General features: G+C 40.6%; 1 protein-coding gene across 6 annotated transcripts in view; it reads right to left on the minus strand.

Annotated features, from left to right (window-relative positions):
- ANKRD44 (ankyrin repeat domain 44) overlaps window positions 1-10,917 on the minus strand; it is a 219,690-nt gene extending 208,773 nt beyond the window's left edge. For 3 of the 6 annotated variants that reach the window (XM_006159916.3, XM_006159917.3, XM_027776325.1), the window contains exon 1: window positions 10,813-10,917. In XM_006159916.3, coding sequence (XP_006159978.1) covers window positions 10,813-10,848 — 36 coding nt within the window. In that variant the 5' untranslated portion in view covers window positions 10,849-10,917. The remainder of the gene's footprint in view (window positions 1-10,812) is intronic. The other 3 variants (XM_027776323.1, XM_027776322.1, XM_027776324.1) reach the window with 1 other exon arrangement.
- Window positions 10,918-23,430: the final 12,513 nt, after the last annotated feature.

The following is a 23,430-nucleotide window of genomic DNA, read 5'->3' on the forward strand; positions in this document are numbered from 1 at the left end:
CCAGCACTTGATGAGAGCTGAGTGATTCCTCACATCCACTGAGGGAGCGCTTCTCCTGTCTATGGGACCCAAGTTTGCAACCTGGCCTGCAGCTGCCTTTTCCCAGAAGATTCTGATGTAGGTCTAGAGGGTGGCCAAGTCTATAAGCTGGCAATTACACAGGTCTTCACTTCTGTACAAAATGCTTTATTTAAAAAAGAGAGAGAAGATCAAGTAGGATATGTGTAGGTGAGGGAAAACATAGAATAATCTAGAAGCTTTAAAAACTGGGCTACCGTCCCACCTGGACAAGAGGCAGATTTTTATAAAAACCCTGATGGGGAAAACCATCACCCTTGAGGTTGAACCGTCGGTACAACAGAAAATGTAAAAGGCTGAGATCTATGATCAGGAAGAAATTCCTTCAGGTAAGCGAAGACTTATCTTTGCTGGCAAGCAATTGGAAGATGGAATATTTTGCCTGACTGCAACATCCGAAAGGAGTCCACACTTCATCTGGTGCTGGAGACTTGGTGGTGGTGATAGAGAAAGAAAGAAGACTTATACCACTGCCAAGAAGATTAAGCATAAGAGAAAGAAGATTAAGCTGACCACTCTGAATACTAGAAGGTGGATGAAAATGGCAAAATCAGTGGCCTTTGTCGGGAGTGCCCTTCAGATACGTGTGGTGTGGAGTTTTTTGGTCAGCCACTTTGACAGACAGGATCATGGCATATGTTGTCTGACTTACTGCTTCAATAAACCAGAAGACAAGTAATTATGTATGAGTTAATAAAAGGAATGAATTAACCTTAAAAAAGAAAAAGAAAAAAGAATCTAGGCTATATTGTTTGTATTTCTAATGTTTGACATAATAGAATTAAGCTAAGAAAAATTAGAGATATTAAGTTGATCATTCCAGTTTTTTGGATAGGGCCATACTGTGCCCTCTTGAGTAGATTTTTTAAAAATATATCCTATTTTGGTGTCAGTCCCACAGTTTAGTGATTAAAGGAGCTAGATCCCACATGGCCAATTACAGTTTAAATCATGGACCCAACATCTTGAAAAACACACCAGGCATGTGTGCTTTGTGTGTCCATACCCCAAATCTCAACAAGATGGGGAAATGGCAAAGAGACTACAGTGTGACCATGCTCCATTGAGGGTGCTTTCTCCCTTTCTCTCTATCTTTGGTGAGTGTATGCACCCCTTGGTAGCATTTAAAAAAAAAAAAGTGCAACACTTCAATACACACACACACACACACATACACACACAAATTACAAAATTACTACTGCTAACTGTTTCATTTCTTTATAAAGTCCCCGCATCAATTTCAGTTTCTTTTTATCACTTTGATCTTGAGACTAGCAGGCCACCATATCTAGATTAATTCTTAGTCAAGATCTATAGCTTTAATGGTTTTGTCCTTTTTGTTTATTATACATTCTTTGATTGCATAAGTTTAGCTTATACCTCAAGGTTTATTCCATTATTCCCACATATCTTCCCTTCTCATCTTGGAATTCAGGAGGGTAAGCAAAATGCACCACTATACTTGGGCCAAATCCTATCACAGTAAATAATAAACGTTAACAGCTTGACAAAATTACTTTGTTATACACTAAGATAGATTGGGACGGCACAACTGTAAAAAGATGTTTTTGAAACTAAAAGCAAAATAGAGCATGCACTGGGCCTTAGATGCTATTGAGGAATCACTGTTATTTTTATTTGGTATGATAATGGGTGTGTGTGGTGCATCTGTGTGTGAAGATATGTGTGAGATTGTTTCTTTGACTGATAATTTTTTTGAGAGGTTTTTGCTATAGGGTGCGTGCACTCACCAGAAGGACAGAGAGACAGAGAGACAGAAAGCGAGAAATCACTCCCCAGGAGGAATGGCCACATTGCAATCCCTTCCCCTCCATCCTCCTCTTGGGATCTTGGGCATGCATGCACACACATCTGGTGTGAGTTTAAGCCACCAGGTCCAGGACTTGAACCTCAGTCGACTACATGGGAGTCCAACGACATAGCCATTACATCAACTACTGGTTCCATCAGTGACAATTTTTTTTTTTTTTGGAGGGGTTTTTCACTATAAGGCACGTGCGCTTGCCAGAGAGAGACATAGAGACAGAAAGTGAGAAATCACCCCCCAGGGGGGATGGTCACACTGCAATCCGTTCTCCTCCATTCTCCTCTTGGGATCTTGGGCACGCACGCACATGTGCCTGGCGTGAGTTTTAAGTCACCGAGTCCGGGACGCGAACCGCAGTCGACTATGTGGGAGTTCAGCGACATAGCCATTATGCTAACTGCTGATTCCCCATCAGTGACAATTTTTAAAAAGAAAAAAACATCATGTTTTTTCTGTCAGGTGGGACTTACAAATCTTGAGACTATAGCCCTTCACAGATATGAGACTTCCAGCATCATCTAGTCCAGGCTTGGAAGTTTTTGATTAACATGCCAATGCCAAATTAACAGTGTTGTCTTGAGAAAAATTTTTACCTCTAAGACATAAAGGAAAAGGGACTTATGTATTCTGATCTTTTGAATTCAGATGCTATTCTCTACTCTGAGCTAAATTTGGTTAGTCAGATGAAAGCATCTAAACTCCTTCTAGTTATCAACCACATCTGAGTGAATTTCACAGACTTTTCTCAGAGCATACAATGGTCATCCCACATGCCCAGGCCCTGACATGCTGCTAACTATAGAAACCACAAAAAGACTCAATTTGGAGGTCTAATTCTTCAGTGATTCTGGAGATCAATCTTTTGATTTTTTTTTTTTGAGAGTTTTTTGCTATAGGGCACGTGTACTCACCAGAAAGACAGAGAGAGACAGAGAGACAGAAAGTGAGAAGTCACCCCCCCCCGCCAGGAGGATGGCCATGACACAATCCCTTCTCCTCCATTCTCCTCTCAGAATCTTGGGCACACGTGCCCGGTGTGAGTTTAAGCTTCCGGGTCTGGGATGCGAACTGCGATCGACTACATGGGAGTCCAGCAACATAGCCATTATGCTAACTGCTGGTCCCTGATTTTTAATCTTACAAAGAGAACGTCAAATTCTACAACTGATAGCCAAGGGACATTAAGTCAAATGCTTCTCTTGTTCAATAATTTGTTCTCACTGGGATAAATGAAATATAAGCCACCAGAAGTTGGTTCATTGTAAGAAGTAAGACGGGTTAAGCCATTCATTCAACATGTGTTGCAAGGACTAAATTGAGCAGTTGGGCAAATGAGAATGAATGAGATACTTACTGGGTCACCATACCATCAATCATACAGACTATCAGAAGTAAACCCCAGATATAAATAACTCAAGTAGCATTCAAAAGTGACCAGCGAGGTACAAAGAGTGTGGGGTTGAGAGAAGACTAAGCATCTTTGGCTGGGTCAGGTAGGTGGGAGAGAAGAGAGCAGAAAGGAAGTATTAGGACAGCTTAATAGAGGATGTAGTAGATATAGAAAAGCAGATGGGATCAGAACAGTGGAGAAATGATAAAAGGGTCAGAGAATAGAATAAATTCCAATAGGTTGAGTAATTTTGTTGGTTAAAGCATAGGGTTCAAGAATACCACCAGTGGGGGGAACCAGCAGTTACTGTAATGGCTATGTCGCTGGACTCCCACGTGGTCAACCGCGGTTTGCGTCCCGGACCCAGTGGCTTAAAACTCACGCCGGGTGCGTGTGCGTGCGTGCCCAAGATCCCAAGAGGAGAATGAAGTAGAAGGAATTGCGGCATGACCATCCCCCCTGGGGGATGATTTTTTGCTTTCTGTCTCTATATCTCTCTCTGTCTGTCTGGCAAGTGCATGCACCCTATAGCAAAAACCTCTCAAAAAAAAAAAAATTTGATCTGCAATGACCCACTCTGAAAAAAAAAAAAAAAAAAAAAAAGAATACCACCAGTGGGAAATGAAACTTGGAGAACCATGGAGGTTACGCTAAATGACATAGTTTTCCATATTAGGATCAGCTATCAAAGGTCATTTATACAAAAAATACAGGACCTATCAAAAGGCATGGACTTGGGGAAAAAGGGTCAAGAGAAGTGAAAAAAAAATTAGAACCTAAGACAGAAAAAGATAAATAATTAAGTGAATAAATGGAGGTAAAGAGCTAAGAGCAAAAGGTGAAAAGGGACAAAGACACACAGTCTTCCGAGTAACAGGTGCTTCCTCTGCTGTTTGGCTTTCTTGACATTTAAATGTACAGTACTGGATATCAGCCTCTCTTTCATCCTGAAATGCATCTCCAGACTTAGACTTCTGGTCCTGCGTGTCTTCCATCTCTCTGGGCCCTTTGTTAACAATCACTTCTTCTAAACTATCTAATCTATCCCCAGTAAAATAGTCAACGTGACTAATCCCCAAGAAGCACAAGTCAAAAAAAAGCATGATGTTCAGAGGACAACTCAACATTTCCAGCATGCCTGATCAGAGTGTGGGGTCCAATGATCTTCTTTATACCCACCTGAAGGAGGAGAAAGGAGGAGTCTAAATATTTGTGACTGGAACCAAAGGGACTGTAACATGAAGTCTCAACTCAGTAAATAACTGGAGAATGAACAGAGGCCTCACAAAAAAGTGGTATCCCTTGAATTCCCTAGAACTGTATAAGACCAAAAGTTGGAGGACCAGCAGATGGCATAATGGTTACATTGCTGGACTCCCATGTAGTTGACCTCAGTTCAGGTCCTGGACCCAGCAGCTTAAAATACACTGGGCATGTGTGCATGTGTGCCCAAAATCCTGAGAGGAGAATGGAGGAGAAGGGATTGTGGTGTGGCCATTCCCACTGGGGTGATTTCTCACTTTTTTTTCTCTGTTTCTGTGGTGAGTGCACACACCTTATGGGAAAAAAAAAAAAAGGCAAAAACAAAACAAAACAAAAACAAACAAACAAAAAACCTCTCTAAAAAAGAAAAAAAAAAAACTGGTGTGGCCAAGAGTGCCAATTACTCATAGAGTTCATGTTCTCTGACTCTATCTGGGCACACACTACCCTAATTTCCTGCCCTCTTTTATGATTAGGTATGGCTGTGTGACTGAGTTCTGATCAGTGGAATGGGAGTAGACGTGATGTATACCACTTGTAAACTGGCCCATAAAAATCTTTCCATGACTCGCCTCCATGCTCTTTTTGCCTCTTCTGGCTGACTGAACTGTAGATGACCCTTAGGGTAACCTTAAAAGCCACATGTTGATATCTGGGACCCTGTGTGGAAAAGGACCACCCCTCTCATCTGTCAATAAGAAAATTCAAGTCCGTACATCATATACCATCATATATTTAGCAGTCTATCTGTTACAGTAGTTAACCTATCTTACTAACTCAGCGATACCTCTGGCTCTGGCATACTATCAAGATAAGTTCTTCTAACTTTAACCAACCCCCAATGGTTGTCACTTTCCCAAGGAAAATTAGAAGCCATTCAGAAGTCAGCACAATCTTTCTTGGTGTGTGACTGACCAAAGTTCTATTGGTTCATGAACACCAGAAAAAGATAATAACCATGCCTTGAGCTTGCCTGGGCTTGGGCCACAGCCACAAAACAGACTGGGTGAATTCTGGTGATGTCAGAACACTGGCGAGTGAGCCTGCTTGCCTGGCCTCCTCTCGGAAGTGCAGGTCACACCCTGTAAGCCCTGGACAAATGCCCAACTGCCTTCTTGAGTAGTCTGTCCCTGGCCTTGTCTGTGCTTACCTTGCAAAAATGTCACAAAACAGTGTCCTGTTGTTTTCCGTGCCAGTTGGGGAGAAGTTGCCAAAAGCTTTTTCAGAAAGGCACACCAACCTGCACTGCCGTGGAACAAGGGCTGTCCCAGATGACTTGCTTTCTGAATAAAACATTCAGCTGAGCAGATAAAGATACAACCTAGACATAATTCACCACCCCGTGGCAAAGCTCTCACCCTAAAGATGTATTCTACTCTTTCTGTTGCTTCTACTTAACACGAGAGACTTCAAAGAGAATTCCTCTCCCTGACAGACTTCTGCATTTTGGTAATTGAATTATATTAAGAGAATTAGTAGCATGCACGACATGTAATTGCTTGTTCAACCTAGATCTAGGGAACTATAAAAGGATCAGTCACTGACTAACTCCTTTTACTTTTCTTTAGTACAGGTTCATTTGTTTGTTTGTGCAAGACCTTCTAGACCCAGTGAGTCCTAATCTTTTGGAGGTCAAAGCCTTTTAAAGAATTTGCTGAAATAGGGACCAGCAGGTGGTAGTGTGGAGGTTCAGGTATTGGATGCCACTTGGCCGATTTGGCAGTTTGAGTCCTGAACCTGGTGGCTTGAACATCATGCTGGCCACATATGCGTATGTGCCCAAAGTTCCTAGAGGAGAATAGAGGAAAAAGGATTGTGGTGTGGGCATTCCCTCTAAGAATGATGTCTTACTTTCCCTCTCCCTTTCTCTCTCTCTGTCTCTCTGATGCGTGTTTGTGCCCTGAAGTAAAAAAGAAAAAGAAAAACAACAACAAAAACACAATTTGACTAAATGTTTTGACCCTTTTCATAGAAAAAAAAATAGATACTGTGGGAGATCAGCAGGTGGCATGGTGGTTCAGGTAACTGGATTCCCACATGGCTGACTGCAGTTTGCGTCCAGGACCCGGTGGCTTGAAAATTATGCAGGGCACATGTATGCGCATGCCCAAAATCCTGAGAGGAGAATGGAGGAGAAGAGATTGCAGTATGGCCATGCCCACCCTCTCCGAGGGGAACTGATTTTTCACTTTCCTCCTCTCTTTCTCTCTCCTCTCTGGTGAACTTACACACCGTGTGTGGAAAAAAAAAAAAAAACAAGAAGAGAAGATAAAACACAGTGTGCTCAAGTGCACACATCTATTACCTCGAATTTCAGAGGGCATGCAAGATGCCTAGTTTATCCACTCATCCTAGGTTCATGGACCCTCTGGGGCAGGGGTTAGCAAACCTTTACTCTAAAAGGCCAGACAATAAACTTTTTAGGTTTTGTGGCTACATACAGTCTGTCACAACCACTTCATGCTGCTGTTGCAGTACAAAAACAGCCAGATGATGTGTAAAGGAAGAAGCAGAAAAACCTTATTGATGAACACTAAAGTGTGATGCTCATATCACTTTCATCTGTCCAACATATTATTATTCTCTTCATTGTTCTTAACCATTTTAAAAATCAGAACCCTTCTTCACTGGCAGCTTGTAGAAAACAGCTGTGACAGACCACAGTTGGCCTACCATGGCTACAGGACACAGACTCCCCAGCCACCAGCGTGAGAAAGAAGCTGAGAAGAAGAGAAGTTACCCTGCCTGAGGTCACACCACAGGAGTGGTTGAAGAGAGCTGTGAGCACATGCCGCCTGGTCCACACATGAGCTTGCTCACTGAGGTGCCTGCAGAGTCCAAAAGTAGAATGAAGTGAGACGCTGTGCACCTTGAACGGGATGGAAATGTCAACCAAACACAGACCACTGAGGCAGTGTGGGCCATCGCTGGAGCCCATCTGACCATGGACACCAAAACTCACTGCCACGTAAGACAAATGCACCTTACCTACCAGCAGTCCCCGAAGCTCTGTATCACACCAGGCAGGCATCCCTGAGACAAGAAGAAGGAGCCCCGTCCTCCGGTGGTGCTAAGTTAGTGGGGAGAATGCACAAGGACAGTCTCTTCTGAGAAGAGCTAGGTTCCTGAGGAGGTGTGTAAAGGTCAAGTGAGTCACCTGTCCCAAGGCTCCCTGCTTTTCCACTGTCCATGGAGTGCTAGGTTTGCCATGATCAACTGCCCAAATGGAAAAGCGGTAGGAAGAAGGCATTAGGCATGTGATTCTTTTATTTCCATATGCCATGTACTGTTTAGGCATGCTGCTTGGGATGCTATTTTTAAAAAAATTTGTAGACCATTTTTCAGAATATCATTTTGATTTTATATACTGATCAGGAAAAACAAATGATGTAAAAAGATGTGAATAATTTTCTATTACAGAAACTAAAACCTGATTTGCATCAAAAAGTGCAAGAGGTGAAGTCATCAGACCATGGGGCAATAATATATTGCTTCAACTGTTTGAGAAGGTTGTGATATATTTTATATGGGCATAAAAATTACATTAATAAATTACATTTAACATGCATCCATAGTCTCTCTCCACACACACACATACACACACACACACACACACACACACACACCAGATGATGTGTAAAGGAAGAAGCAGAAAAACCTTATTGATGAACACTAAAGTGTGATGCTCATATCACTTTCATCTGTCCAACATATTATTATTCTCTTCATTGTTCTTAACCATTTTAAAAATCAGAACCCTTCTTCACTGGCAGCTTGTAGAAAACAGCTGTGACAGACCACAGTTGGCCTACCATGGCTACAGGACACAGACTCCCCAGCCACCAGCGTGAGAAAGAAGCTGAGAAGAAGAGAAGTTACCCTGCCTGAGGTCACACCACAGGAGTGGTTGAAGAGAGCTGTGAGCACATGCCGCCTGGTCCACACATGAGCTTGCTCACTGAGGTGCCTGCAGAGTCCAAAAGTAGAATGAAGTGAGACGCTGTGCACCTTGAACGGGATGGAAATGTCAACCAAACACAGACCACTGAGGCAGTGTGGGCCATCGCTGGAGCCCATCTGACCATGGACACCAAAACTCACTGCCACGTAAGACAAATGCACCTTACCTACCAGCAGTCCCCGAAGCTCTGTATCACACCAGGCAGGCATCCCTGAGACAAGAAGAAGGAGCCCCGTCCTCCGGTGGTGCTAAGTTAGTGGGGAGAATGCACAAGGACAGTCTCTTCTGAGAAGAGCTAGGTTCCTGAGGAGGTGTGTAAAGGTCAAGTGAGTCACCTGTCCCAAGGCTCCCTGCTTTTCCACTGTCCATGGAGTGCTAGGTTTGCCATGATCAACTGCCCAAATGGAAAAGCGGTAGGAAGAAGGCATTAGGCATGTGATTCTTTTATTTCCATATGCCATGTACTGTTTAGGCATGCTGCTTGGGATGCTATTTTTAAAAAAATTTGTAGACCATTTTTCAGAATATCATTTTGATTTTATATACTGATCAGGAAAAACAAATGATGTAAAAAGATGTGAATAATTTTCTATTACAGAAACTAAAACCTGATTTGCATCAAAAAGTGCAAGAGGTGAAGTCATCAGACCATGGGGCAATAATATATTGCTTCAACTGTTTGAGAAGGTTGTGATATATTTTATATGGGCATAAAAATTACATTAATAAATTACATTTAACATGCATCCATAGTCTCTCTCCACACACACACATACACACACACACACACACACACACACACACCAGTTCTAAAAAAAGAAAAATATACAGGTAGGAGTGAAAGTCTCACAGGGTACAGTAAAACAGTGAACATGCTTCAGTACCAGATTTTGATTTCTTCTTTTAAAATACTAGCCTGTAAAATGAATGCACTCTAATTCCATCAGCAGCACAAGCATTTTGCCACTGACTTGCCTAATACCATTTATGTAGGTTACATATGCAGATTGCTCTGAAATGTTCATTGGTGAGGACTGATACCAAGGCAAATTTTGGAGAGTGGGTTAAAAGGCAGATGAAACTACAAAAAAAAAAAAAGAAAGAAAGAAAGAAGAAAAAGAAGAAGAAAGGAAACAAAAACAAAAACAAAAACCAAGGAACCCAAACCACAAGCCATATACACTCCAAATATTCTAGTGTTGCACCCATAGATATAATCATTTCGAGCAAACAGGACTTTAACAGAACATATGGCTTTACACTAATATCAATTTATCAACTAAGTTGTAGCAATAAATACTTAACCTCTCCCAATAGACTTACATTTTTAATCCATTTTATTTATTTATTTTAAGAGAGATTTTTTTCCATAGGGCATGTGTGCTTGCCAGAGAGACAGAAAAAGAGAGACAGAAAATGAAAAATCACCCCCCAGGGCAGATGGTCACATCACAATCCCTTCTCCTCCATTCTTCCCTCAGGATTTTGGACACACATGCACACACACCCAAAATGAGTTTTAAGCCACCAGGGACTCAAACTGTGGTTGACTATGTGGGTTGACTATGTGGGAGTCCAGTGATGTAACCATTATGCCATCTTCTGGTCCCTTTTGATCCATTTTATACAATACAGAAAACAATTACCAATCATAAAAGAACACTAAATATTTCATATTCAAAGTCACTTTTGTAAGAAAGCGCACCAAATATTTTGTAAGTTGGAACAATGAAAATAACATTTAGAGAGCTTTTCAATTCTACAACTCCTTGCCAACCTGGAAGAAAAATTAATTTGGAATTTTGTACGAGGTGGAAAATGTATGAAAACTGCCTAATACTTTGGTCATAATAATAATCATCAAATAGTTATGTTGTAAAGTTTTAAAAAAGAATATATGCTACTATATCACAAATTTGAATTTTAATATCTGAATAACTGCATTTCAATATAATTGATTTCCTTTCTTTTTTAAGAAAATTATTTAACTTTGTTTATTATCATTATTTTTTAATTTGACCAGAGAGACAGAGAGAGAGAGGGGGAAAGTGAGAAAGCAAGCCACCGGGTCCAGGACTAGAACCAAGGTTGGCCACATGGGAGTCCAGCACCTTAATGGCCGTGCTGGCCACTAATTGGTTTCCTTTCTAACTTTGTACATTTTATTTTATAGATTCAAAAACAGTATTCTGAGACATGTATATAGATCCAAAGGGATCTATAGTGCCTAAAAGGTTAAGAGTCTTTGCTGGCCCTTTGGGGCCTGAGAGACAAAACCACAGTAGCTCTTACCAGAGCATTCACATCTTCAGTTTTGTGGATGAGCATCCGTATCTCCTCTGGGTCCCCACTGAAGATCGCTTGGACCAATGGTGGCTGCAAACACAAGAGAATTGGAATTAGAACTGTAATCAATACATTTAAGTTCCTTCAGATGCAGAAGACTACAAGAGGACTTGTTCCCTAAAAGGGTATTCAAAAATGATCAACCAGCAGACAAAGATGACTAAGACTCAGAATGACTTTCACTGAAAGTCTAGTGGGGTTTTTGCGTGATTTACATCACACAACAACTGTGATAGGATCTGAAAGCTATGACAGACAGTCATATCTAGCATTGGCTTATGAACTAGAGTGTAACATGGAAATCACCCACAGTAGAAACTGTCCTGGATAGGCCTTTATCTTCTCTTGAAAGGAAATGATCAAATATGTGGTTTTGTATATACAGTCCCTGTTATGGACTGAATTGTGCCTCCCCCCATTCATGTTGAAACCCTAAACCCCACTGTGACTGTATTTAGACACAGGGTCTTTCGGGAGATAATTAAGGTTAAATGAGGTCATCAGTATGCGGCCCTAATCCAATAAGTCTGGTGTCCTTAAAGGAAGAGACATCAGAGCTCTCACCCACTCAGCCTGCACACAGAAGAAAGACCATGCAAGGACACAGTGAGAAGGTGTCTCTCTGCAAGCCAGGAAAAGAGGCCTCACTAGACACCAACTCTGATGGCTCTTGATTTTGGACTTTCAGGCTCAGAATTGTGAGAAAATAAATTTCTGTTGTTTAAGCTGCCCGATTGGTTATTTTGTTATGACAGCCTGAGCAGACTAAGACAGTCCCTTATCACTCCTCCATTTAGTAGACAATGTTTGGTAGCCGCAAAGATTTCATTCCTAAAGAATGTTGATGGCCACATGTCTGACCACCTGAATGCTTCATTGTTGATATTTGCAAAACCCTTAAAATCATTCCCAAATGCATCCCATAGCTTTTCTCACAGCCAACAAGCTCTGACTGTCTCAAACAGACTACATTCACTGCCTATTTACAGTAAGTGGCTCCACAGCAAGTTAGGAAGCAAGAGAGGGGCCAATGTGGGCTCTTATTATTGAACTCATCTACATTAAACAACCTCAAAAGGGGCTGCAAAGAATGACGGCTACACAGCAAAATGAGCAACTAGCTCTGCTTAGGGAGGAGGTCAGACGAAGAAGAGTGGATAAAGAAAAGCTCATGGAAGTTATCTTAACGAGACTGCAGACTGAGAAGGAAGGGCATTCCAGGCAAAGGGAGCAAGGCACGCAAAAGAACCTGATCATGGTTTGAAACACAGCAACCAGCCTGGTGACTGGAGTGTGGAGTAAGGAGGAAAAGTGATGGGTTCCGGGTTGGTATTGGACTTTGCCTCATATGGTGAAGAGCCCTGTTCCAAGCCAGCCCTACCACTTGCCAGCCACACACTGAGCACATTTTCCATGCATAATCTGGGTGAGCAAGATCATCACTTCTGATCTCTTCATAGGATCAGTAGAGTCAGGTGAGAGAGTACATGGACAAACCTGTGTAGCCACACAACCATAGACAAATTACAGAAGTTTTTATCAAGAACTATTTAACAATGCCAATATGGAATATTTAACAGGTTTTTTTCCTTCCAACTTTAGAATCCTTAGCAAATACGTGTGCAAGCATGCATGCATACATACATGTGCAAGCATGCATGCATACACATTCTCTCACACACACACATACACACACACACACACACACATTCCCTCACATCTTTTGGAAATATTTAAATTCTAATAAACAAATTCTCAAATTTGTTTAACCACAAGAATCACCTAAGATGTTTATTAAAATAATATTCCTGAATCCCTTTCCTGGAGATTCTCATTAAGTATGTCTGGAGTGAGGGTCTGCAAATCTAGATTTTTTAACAAATGTCCACCTAATTCTTAGGAACTGGTGTCAAACTCAGATAAAATCATTAATATTATCTACCTTAACCTCTCCCTGTGCTATCTAATTAGAAATCTGGGTCCTCATTTTCCCTGTAGACCTTTTTTTCTCTTTTTAAGCTTCCTAGGACTTTCCTTTCAGATTTTGATGGTGTTGATTGTTAGTCTGGGGGGACCAATACATATATACTGTAAAATCAGTAGGCTATATTAGTAGTAAGTTTCCTTGAAAAAACACTATATAAAAAAATGTCAAGTTGCAGAGGAATATTTCAATATGCCAGGAATTTGTCCATAGGCTCCCCTTCTGCCATAAACATTTCCAGCAAATGAACAGAGATATCATTTTTATTTACCCCAAATAATCTCTCAATTCTACTTCTTGCTAAAGTGGGTAGCTAGTTTGTCAAATTAACAGCAGTAAGTAGCAGGAAGAAGTCTTGGAAAGAATACTAGGTTTCTGCCATTGGGTCATCAGAAAAGTCATTCAACGACTCAATGGTCCAGTCTCAGCTGGTCGTTCTGCCTATAAACAGGGAGATCCTTCCACACTCTTGCTGACCAGCAGCTAACCAGGTCTCCAGGTTATAACGACCCACGGCAAGGACCACATTTCACAATGACACATAGTCAGACACAAATCCAGGATTTCAACTAAAATAATGAGTCCTGTTTGTTTCATAATTCTCTATCTGCTGTGTTCATGGTCAAATAAATGTTCATGTGCACATTTCTGCCCTTTTGACCCTTCAAAGAAAATAAATAACAAACTCCACAACCAAAGACAAGTAGTGGCAGAATCTAACAAGATTTTAGGGTTGAATCAACAATATAGAAGTTAAGATTCTAAGGAATAAGCCATCCCAGGAGTTAATGCCCCACTATAGTGACTCCCGTCACTATAAGGGAACCCGAGGAGGGGAGCAAGACTCTTACCCATGACTGTGAGGAATGTGGATGGGTATTTTGTTGTATTCATTCAGTCCTCACACTGCTCCAGAAAAAGCAAGCTTTCTAAGCTATGACTGGAATGTTCTCAAGGAGCGGCACCCTGACAAACTGCCAGAGAAGGATGCCAGCACAGTCCCTCCGCAGTGAGCAGTGTGCAGATCGACCCCAACACCTCTGAGCCTCGTTCAGCTAAGAGCTGCTTTGTGAAGTATTGTCAAAGCACACAATCCCAGCAACCATTGAGAAGAAGCTGAGCTACTGAAACTCTTTCAATACTGCAGTCACATATATGCATATTTATCCATACATATACCCGCATGACTACATTTGCACATACACACACATATGTAGCTACATGCATGCACAGATACATAGAAACATGATGATTCATACACAAATTCCTTCCATTCCCTGTGGAAATAACCTGTTATCCACAGCCCAAAGCCTACCTAGATGAACATCTCAATGTCTAGCTATGTCCTGTGGCTGCCCCAACATTACTGTCTACCCCACTGTTGTAAGCAGGAAAACAAACTCAATATCTCATAATGCACATTTACAACACAGATCACTTCTGTGATCCCAAAATATGCAAGTACTCCTCCCCATCAGCAAGCAAGCGGTTCTGCAGCAGGTGCCAGCTGGGCATCTTCTCATCTCATTTAATTCTGACATGATCTACCTGGAGATAGCATCAAATCCCACAGGTTCAGGATGCAGTCTCATAAGGCTGTCCCTACTTCAGATACCAGTTAAAAGTCTAGGCCTCCAGAACTTCTGATTAACAAGCAAATATTTGGGATATGCACAACTTCCTCTTTGGATTAGATTAATTTGCTAGAGTGGCTCTCAGAACTCAAGGGAACATTCACATATGTTTCCCAGTTTATTAAAAAAGACTTTACAGGGACCAGAAGATGGTGTAATGGTTACATCGCTGGACTCTCACATAGTCTAATGAGGTTCAATTCCCTGATCCAGTGCTTAAAACTCATACTGGGCACATGTGTATGTGTACTCAAAATCCCAAGAGGAGAATGGAAGAGAAGGAATTGTGGCATGGCTATCCCTCCTGGGAGGTGATTTCTTGCTTTCTGACTCTCTGGCGAGTGTATGCACCCTAAAGCAAAAAAATCTCTAAACAAAAAACAAAAGAAAACAAACAAACAAACAAAAAACAAAAAAAAGGAATTTATTAAGGATACTAAGGATATTAAGATGAGGAAATGCATAGTGAAAATCACATGGGACAGCACGGAGCTCCCATGCCCTCTCCAGATGCACCTCCCTCCAGGAACTTCCATGTGTCCAGTTACCCAGAAGCTCTCTAGATGCTATCTCTGGGTTTTCCATGGAGACTTCATTGCATAGGCATGACGGAAGTACAGGTAACCATGTAGACTATGATAGGAGGAAAGGATATGACCTAATGCTCACAGACTGAGTAGGGAAACCCAGTCAGGCCTGTTCAGATTCTTCTTGGCCTCCCTGTGCATTATCTATTTTAGGGGGACATTTATTTATGGACCCCCTAAAATGAGGGTCTTAACTTCTTTATAACTAGTTCCAAGACACAAAGTTTAAGGAAGATTAGAGTATCATTTTAGTTTCTATGGACTGCCTTGGGAGCTCCAGGAACCAAGAGCAAAAGGTCAAATACTTAGGAATAAAGAACTATGAACAAAAACATATATACATATAATATATAATATTACATCATATATATAATGTTATAACTATGAATACAAGCATAATGGGATTCCAAACCACAACTTTACAGATACATGCTTTGCTTGAATAGAAGCTGTGTGTTAGCAGGGATTTAATTCTTGAACTAAATTACTGTTGCTCTTGAGTAAAGATTTTTTTTTTATCTTGTAGGTGTTTGTTTATTTGTTTCCCTCCATTCTTGCAAATAAAACATGCCCACAGAACACTCCCACTCCGGCATTCCCTTTTGTGGGGACTTGAATCCAATCTTGCTGGTTTATTCTTCCCCAGGTAAACATTTGGAAAAAGATCATCAATTATCATTCCCTCAAGAAATTTAAATTCTTAAGAGAGGTGTGCAGTTATTTCAGCTTTGATGGCTAGAATTTTTTTAGGATGCTTAGCAGCTATAAACTGGACATGACCACCATGTGCTGTGGATATAGACGCAGTCTCCCATGTAGATTCAGAGGGTAAGATACTTCCTGAGCTGAATTTACAATGGTACAAGTGGGCTTGGTGTTCAGATGGGACCTCTCCTTTTCATTCAACATGACAAACTCCCACAGAGCCCCTACCATCTTTTCCAGGAGTGTTGATAGCTGCCCTTCTAGGGGTGACTGTCTGCCAGGCTGACTACATCTGACCCCTCTAATACAGATATGCAGAGCAGAAAGGCCCCTTGAATGTGGCTGCCATTGCAAATTTTGTAGCTTACCTTGCTAACACTAGAAACTGAAATCTTATCAGCAGAAAGCCACTTTTTTTTTTACCCACATCTGCCCATCCAATGCAATATATTTCATTTTATTCTCACTCTGAAAACAAATTGGGAAAGTACCTGATTTCCAAAACCGAGACTCTAAATCAAATATGTACTAGTGATAGAGCTATTCTCAAGCTTTGAAGTTTGAGAATTCCACTAGGGGGAGCAAGATGGTAATTTGTTACCTGGGAGATAAAAGCAAAGATTCAGATCATGTAATTAAGGGCAGTAAGTTAGTTAGAGGATCCATTTTTATTCTTATAAAAGAACTCAAGCTTCCAAGAGAATACTTAGTAAGGAGGAAACACACATACCAAAAATAATAATAATAATAAGTAAATCAATAAAACAAAACAAAAATCTACTTCCCTATTGATCCCTGAAGGTTTAGGTTTTTAGAAAATAAGAATAAAGCTCTCCAGGATGGCCCCTTGCCCCAATGGTTAAGGAAGTTGGATCCAACATAGCTGTTTGAACATTTCAAACCCCAGACCCATTGGTTTGGAAAACACAACAGGCATGTGTGCTGTGCGTATCCCAAATCCCAACAGGATGAAGAGATGGAGAAGAAACTATGGTGTGATTATGGCCTATGGGGGGTGGGGGGGCTTCTTCTTCTCTCTCTGTCTCTTTCTCTCTTGTGAGTACTTGTGCCCTCTGGTAGAGAGAGAGAAGAAAAGGAAGGGAAGAAGGGAGAAAAAGAAAAAAAAAACAAAGAAAGAAAGAGAGAAAGAAAGAAAAAGAAGAGCGAGAGAAAGAGAAGAGAAAGAAAGAAAGAAAAGAAGGAATCTAAAATCAGGTACTAATGTATCATTTTAATCTTCGGCAAAACTCAATTCAATTATTCCCTCCATTCCACTAAAAATTTCTACTAGCAGCATAAAACATGTCATCCATTTAAGACAAAGGCTTTGATGGTTTTTACAGAGAGAACTCAGTTACTTTCGAGATTCTACTCCATCCTGCCAATGAGGTTGTCAATCCTCCTTCTCCTGCCTACCCAGAAAACCCCCCTAATGAAACCACCAATTTGATTTTTGCTAAAACCCTGTAGAGTGCACTTCACTTCTCCTTTGTCAAAGCTGCATGTTCTTTACCAACAAATTGGCTGTGGAATATAAACAGAGTGACAGGGGCTGTCACTGAGTATCAGTAACTACGGTCAATGGTAATAAGTCCCAGACGCATCCAGAACATGTCCAGTGTTTCGTTCCCAATTCCTGGTGTGTTGCTTGTCTTTTTCTGATTAGACTGGGTAATTAAAGACTCCAAGTCTAAAAGAAAACATCTTGCATTCTAATCAGGAGTGGGTGTTGGGAATCAATCAATAGCCAAGAGGGAAAAAATGATATTCTTGAACATCTGTCTGTACTTGAGCATTCGGAGCATAGTATGTCATTAAAGCAAGAAGGGAGCATGTGATTAGTAGCTCCGAGCTGATACAGGAATAATCTGACCATATGAAACCATCAACTTATATGAACAAGCTGCAACACTTCATTAGGTAACAACTGGGTTCTGTATGAGGCAGTGCTTGCAGTTTTGCAAAAGGATCATGAAAGATTGGTTCGAGTCACTAGATTTAATGGACAAAACTTGCTAGCTCTACTCATGCGGGTCATGCTGTGTGAGCTGCAGAAGGATGCCATTAAATGCTTCCTGAATATGGATCACTCTACATGGAGAGAAGTTCGCTCCATCACACAAAGATAACGATGATCATAAAATCAAACGTGCTTCCCTTATGTGCCGTAAGACCTATACAAAATATACTGAGTCCTCATAAACATTTTTTTAAAAATCAGAGTGAGGCAAGACTGCATGTTTAAAAATGTCCCCTACAGACTTTGCTGCAGAGCAAGGAAGCAAAATCTTTCGGATTATTAATAAGAACAGAAAAAGCAAAAATTCTGAAAAATAGTAATACCCTCTCTCTAAGTAGCTATTCATTAATTCTATATTTAAACATTATGAAGAAAGAGCTACGTGTAATCAGGATGGAGAAAATTTTATCTAACATTTTCAAAACTAACTAACTAAATAAATAACACAAAGGCGCTGACTACGAAATACTTATTCAAGGACCAATTACCCAGTTTTGGGGACATTCACATCTTTTGATCTCCCTTTTCCCCTGAGATTCTATTTGGCTGTTTCTCTGCTCTTTCACGCTACTCATTAGCCTCTTCCCCGAAGAATAGCTACCCCAAGGTAAAATGAAACCTGGGCATGTCAGCTTTGCTACTAGTTATTCACAGAAGACTAGGTAAAAGGAAATGATGAAACAACAGTTTGGTTAAATTGAAATCTGGAGGGAATACTGATTTTTACTGACCTATGACACGTCTCATCTTTTTTTCATAGTAGGAAGATCCATGCTATGGTATCAGACTGACTTGGAGTGAAATTCTAGCCATAGTTTACTCATCAATCAGATAGGATTATGAGAGTCATTTTACAAGATATGTTTAAGAAACGGGGTCACATATGCTGCCTCCTACACTGGGCCAGGTGCTTAGTATGCACTCAATAAAAATAGTGACTACTGTTGGCTTTGTGGTAACAAGCTCAAAAGCCTTCGCACATTCAAGTACCTTTGTGTCCATTCTACAAAAGGAAAAATAGGGATCTTGGAAAATTTCCTTAAAAATTACAGACCAACTAAATCAGGTTAGGATTATAATCTACTCAACAACACCTCTAAGGCAGAGAGGTCCCTCACACTGGGAGAGAAGCTTTCACAGGGGGGCAAAAATCAGACTGAACTTGAGTTGGCCTTTGTTACATGGGGCAACCTCGAGAGTGTTGTGAAACTGCTCTGTACTTGGAAGTCTAAACTACAAAACCAATAATAGCACCTCATTGAAATAAGCATCATCTCTCTTTGAGCAAAATATGCCATATGTTCATGCCTATGTGATGGGATTTGAGATTGTAATTTTACTACTTAAGATACTTTTGTTTTGGGGTCGGCAGGTGGTGGGTGGCTATGGGTGCTGGACTCCCACATGACCGACCATGGTTTGAGTCCTGGACCTGGCAGCTTGCCTTCTCACTTTCTCTTTCTCTGTCTCTCTCTCTCTTGCTCTGTACCTCTCTGGTCAAAAATAAAGAAAGAAAGAAAGAAAGAAAGAAAGAAAGAAAGAAAGAAAGAAAGAAAGAAAGAAAGAAAGAAGAGAAAAGAAAAGAAAAGAAAAGAAAAGAAAAGGAAAGAAAGAAAGAAGGAAAGGAAGGAAGGAAGGAAGGAAGAAAGAAAGAAAGAAAGAAAGAAAGAAAGAAAGAATGAAATTAGTTAAATAAAACAATTCTTTTTTAAAAAAAGTTTTCTTTTATGATCTCCTGATACACGTAAAGGAAATTAATCCCCTCTTTGGAACTGTGAAGTTGTAGAATGATTTGTATTTCAGTGACAAATTTGAAAGTAGAACTTTGTTTTACTGATTCTTCCAATTCAATAGTTTCTCTCATGTTTAAAATATAATATAATACACATTACTCATGGTCTGAGATTCAGCCTCCATTTCAAAATACTCCCTACAGAGAAAGACTATACACCTTATGGCCCACTAAGGATAAAAGTTACCATATGTAATACATATGGTACATATGTATTACCTGTATATGTGTGCAGATTTCATATGATAGCGGTATGTTTCTAGATATAGTTACTCTCAACAAAAGAGCTAACAAACAATCTTACTCAATGACAGAAAACAAAGGCTACAATCTTTCACAGTAGAAGGCTTCATGTGGGTTTGAGTCATCAAAAAGACGGAGAAGACAGTAGTTAAACTGAATTTTATTAAACTGCCAAACGGCATGTGTGCTCACCAGATTACTATGGAGAGACAGACAGAGATAGAGAAAGCCCCCTCCAAGGTAGCCTGGTCACACCACAATCCCTACTCCTCCATTCCTCCATACTGTCAGGATTTGGAGCATGCACACATACACACCAACATGTTTTTCAAGCCAGTGGGGTTGGGATTTTAAACCATGGTCAGCCATGTGGGATCGCCTTCCCTCAACAACTAAGCTACAGGGCCAGCCCTGAAGCTGAATTTTGAAGAATGAGACCGTGGAATAAATGCTTCACGTTGGAAAGTAATAGAAGAAGATGTTAGAAAGTCAACAGTGGGGTTAAGAGAGCACCATGCTGGGATAAGGAGTTTTAACCTTGTAGACAAACAGGAACTGGCTTCTTGAACAAGAGAAAGGAATGGTGTTTTCGCAAACACTTACTCTGGCCGCAGTGTGCACTGAGCGTTGGAGAAGGAGAGACTAGAGGTAGAGACCCAGTTAGAGGACTGTTGCCATGATCGAAGTCACCACAGGAAAGAACTCGCTGGAGCTTCCTTTACGCGGGCTCCCCCTGCGCTACTTACAGGGATACGGTGCAAACAGAAGATACAGCTCTCAGTGCTTTGATGTCTGCTCTATTCCTGGATGCAAGTTTGGCTCAGCATCCTGGCCACTTTCCTTCACTCTTTATATATAGCCCCAAATCCCTGCTCCCGAGACACTAATGTTTCCAGGTGAAATCGAGGTTACTTCCTTTAGTACTGGAACACTTCCATTTTTCCCCCATAGAGCCTCTGCAGATACATGCTCTGTTTTGTCAGACTTGACACTTGATCACTGAGTTTAAATCCTAGCATTTCAAAAATAGGCCATATCCATAAAGAGTAAAGCAAAGCAAAACAAAGCAGACATACTTTGCCAAGTACCATATTTTTATCGGGATCAGCTGCCAACTACCCACATCTTTTTTCAGTCTGTCTAGTTTCAAATGGCTTGAAACCAAATCTAAACTTTAGCTTAGTTAATTAAACAGTGTTGGGGAGCTAACTTTTAAAGAAAGCTCATTTAAGCTAGAGTACAAGGGAGCCAAGAGGTCTTTGCATACAGAATCTTTAAATCAGTATCATTTCAGTGAAACAAAAAGAACAATATGTACCTCCACCACAGTTTCCTGTTTTGCAAAATTGATAAACGTTTTATTTCCTATCCTAGTTTGGCTACATTCTTTGTTTAACCATATTTTATAGCTTGCCGAATGCATGCAGTTTCAAATACGAGAGGGGATTTAATAATTAATCAATATAGGTCATTTGAGGGGGCCTGGACAGTGACACAGCAGTAAAACATAATGCTCTGTGGGGACAGCCAAGAAAGGAAGGTTTCAAGTTCACGTCTGGAGTCCTCACTGAGTATCCCAGCCTGCAAGTGCCCATGATCTAGGGCTGGATGGTGCTATGGGTGGGTAAGGGTGCTGTCTCTCTGTCTCTCTCATTCGTGGAAGAAGAAAATTAATTTCTTAAAAAATAAGCCATTTTAGTGATCTTTATAGGAAAATTATCCATAGCTAGAAAATGATCTTCAGGTTTATGGGTACATTCAGTACAATTTCTTTGTCTATTCAGATATAGAAAATACATCTCAGTTTTTGGGTATATTGTAAAACATGATTTAAAAAATATTTTATTTAACTTTATTAATTTATTCATCTATTTAAATTTGACCAGAGATGGAGTAAGTGAGAGAGAAAGAGAAAGCGAGAAAGTAAGCCACCAGGTCTGGGATTCGAACTGGGGTTTGACCATGTGGGAATCCAGCACCCTTAACCACCACGCCACCTGACAGATCCAACATGAATTTTTAAAAAGATTTATTTTTATAAAGCAAAAAGTACTGAGCTTTTACTTTTCAACAGAGAATGTTGCATTCTTTTCTCTATTAAATTGTTCTTCCCTTTGCCCCTCCCACCCAACCTCTACCACTCACCATTCCCTCCCCCTCCTTTCAGTCTCTGGTAGCCACACGTCCACTAACCTACCTTCATAGACAAGGACTTTTTTCTTAAAGAAAAAAAGGTTTAATATAGATTTGAAATTCGCATCATCATAAATGATAACATTTATGAAACATCCTTCTTTATGCACTCAACTTCTACATTTTTCTATTTCAATTTATCATTTTTTCTATCTGTACTTTTCTACTTTTCTGTCATCCTTTCTAGCAGCTACATTAAAAATGTGACCACTTCTCTCTACCCCTGACAGTATAGAAAGGTTACTTCTACATATAAGCTAAATAAAGCAATCCAACTGTTCTTGAAAAACCATGACAAGGGTCAGCAGGTGGCATGGATGTTAAGTTAGCTTGATCCCACATGGCTGAGTGTGTGGTTCCAGTCTTGGATCCGGCAGCTTGAAAAACATGCCAGGCACATGTGCATGTGTGTCCTGAATCCCAACAGGAGTATAAAGGAGAAGGAAATGCAGTGTAGCCATTTCCCCAGGGGATGATTTCTCACTTTCCCGCTCTCTCTACCTCTCTCTTTCTCTCTCCAGCAAGCACATGTGCCCTACAGCAAACTAAAAATAAATAAAAATAAGTGAGATAAATAAAAACAATGAAAAAAATCAGCATGTAGAAATAAAAGGTATTCATTAGAAAGGTGGCAATCTCTTGCTATACTTGAGGAAACTTGTAAAAAAAATACATTTGTAAAAATACGTGTCTCTGTATGTGTGTGTGTGTGTGCGCACGCGTGTGCACATCTTAGATATACTGATCAACTCAGTCACATTAAATCATTCATGATTCAGGCAACTCCAAAATAGGGTTTGTCTGAAATTTGTCAGAACCTGGAGTCTTCCAAAACACCAGCAGGTCACTTTCTACATTTTATGAAGCCCATGACAATTTTCCTTTAAACCTTCTTTTACCTTTCAATAGTTCTTTTTCTTTGAATTCCTCTTGCATTTTCTGGAAAGGGAGTTAAGTGACCATCTCTCCATGGGTGAGGGATCAGGGTCGTGTGCAAAACTAAGTCCCCTTCCCATCCCCGACTGTTTCGACCCTTCCTAAATCGAAGGCAGCAGGTTGACCGGGACTTGGATGAGTCTCTACCTGAGAGGACCAGAGAGGTCCCCTGCTGCTCATAAAGTGAGGGAAGTCACGATGAAGCAAATATACAGAGACTCCCCACAGTGAGGTCTTCCAGGAAACATCTTCTCTATGTCCCCACCCAAACCATGGCAAGGGCATCCAGTGACAGATATCAAAGGGAAATGATAAGGTAGCAGGAAGAGACGGGAGCCTAAGAGACTGAAAAGCATTAGATAATATAAAAAGGGAAATTCTACAGAAAAGGAAATTCTACAGAAAAGGACAGTCATAGCATATTTCTTAGCAGAGACACCGACCCAGTTCATATTTCCTTTATTTCCCTA

This window comes from Tupaia chinensis, unplaced genomic scaffold, assembly GCF_000334495.1.
Source record: "Tupaia chinensis unplaced genomic scaffold, TupChi_1.0 Scaffold000661_1, whole genome shotgun sequence".
Taxonomy (NCBI): domain Eukaryota; kingdom Metazoa; phylum Chordata; class Mammalia; order Scandentia; family Tupaiidae; genus Tupaia; species Tupaia belangeri.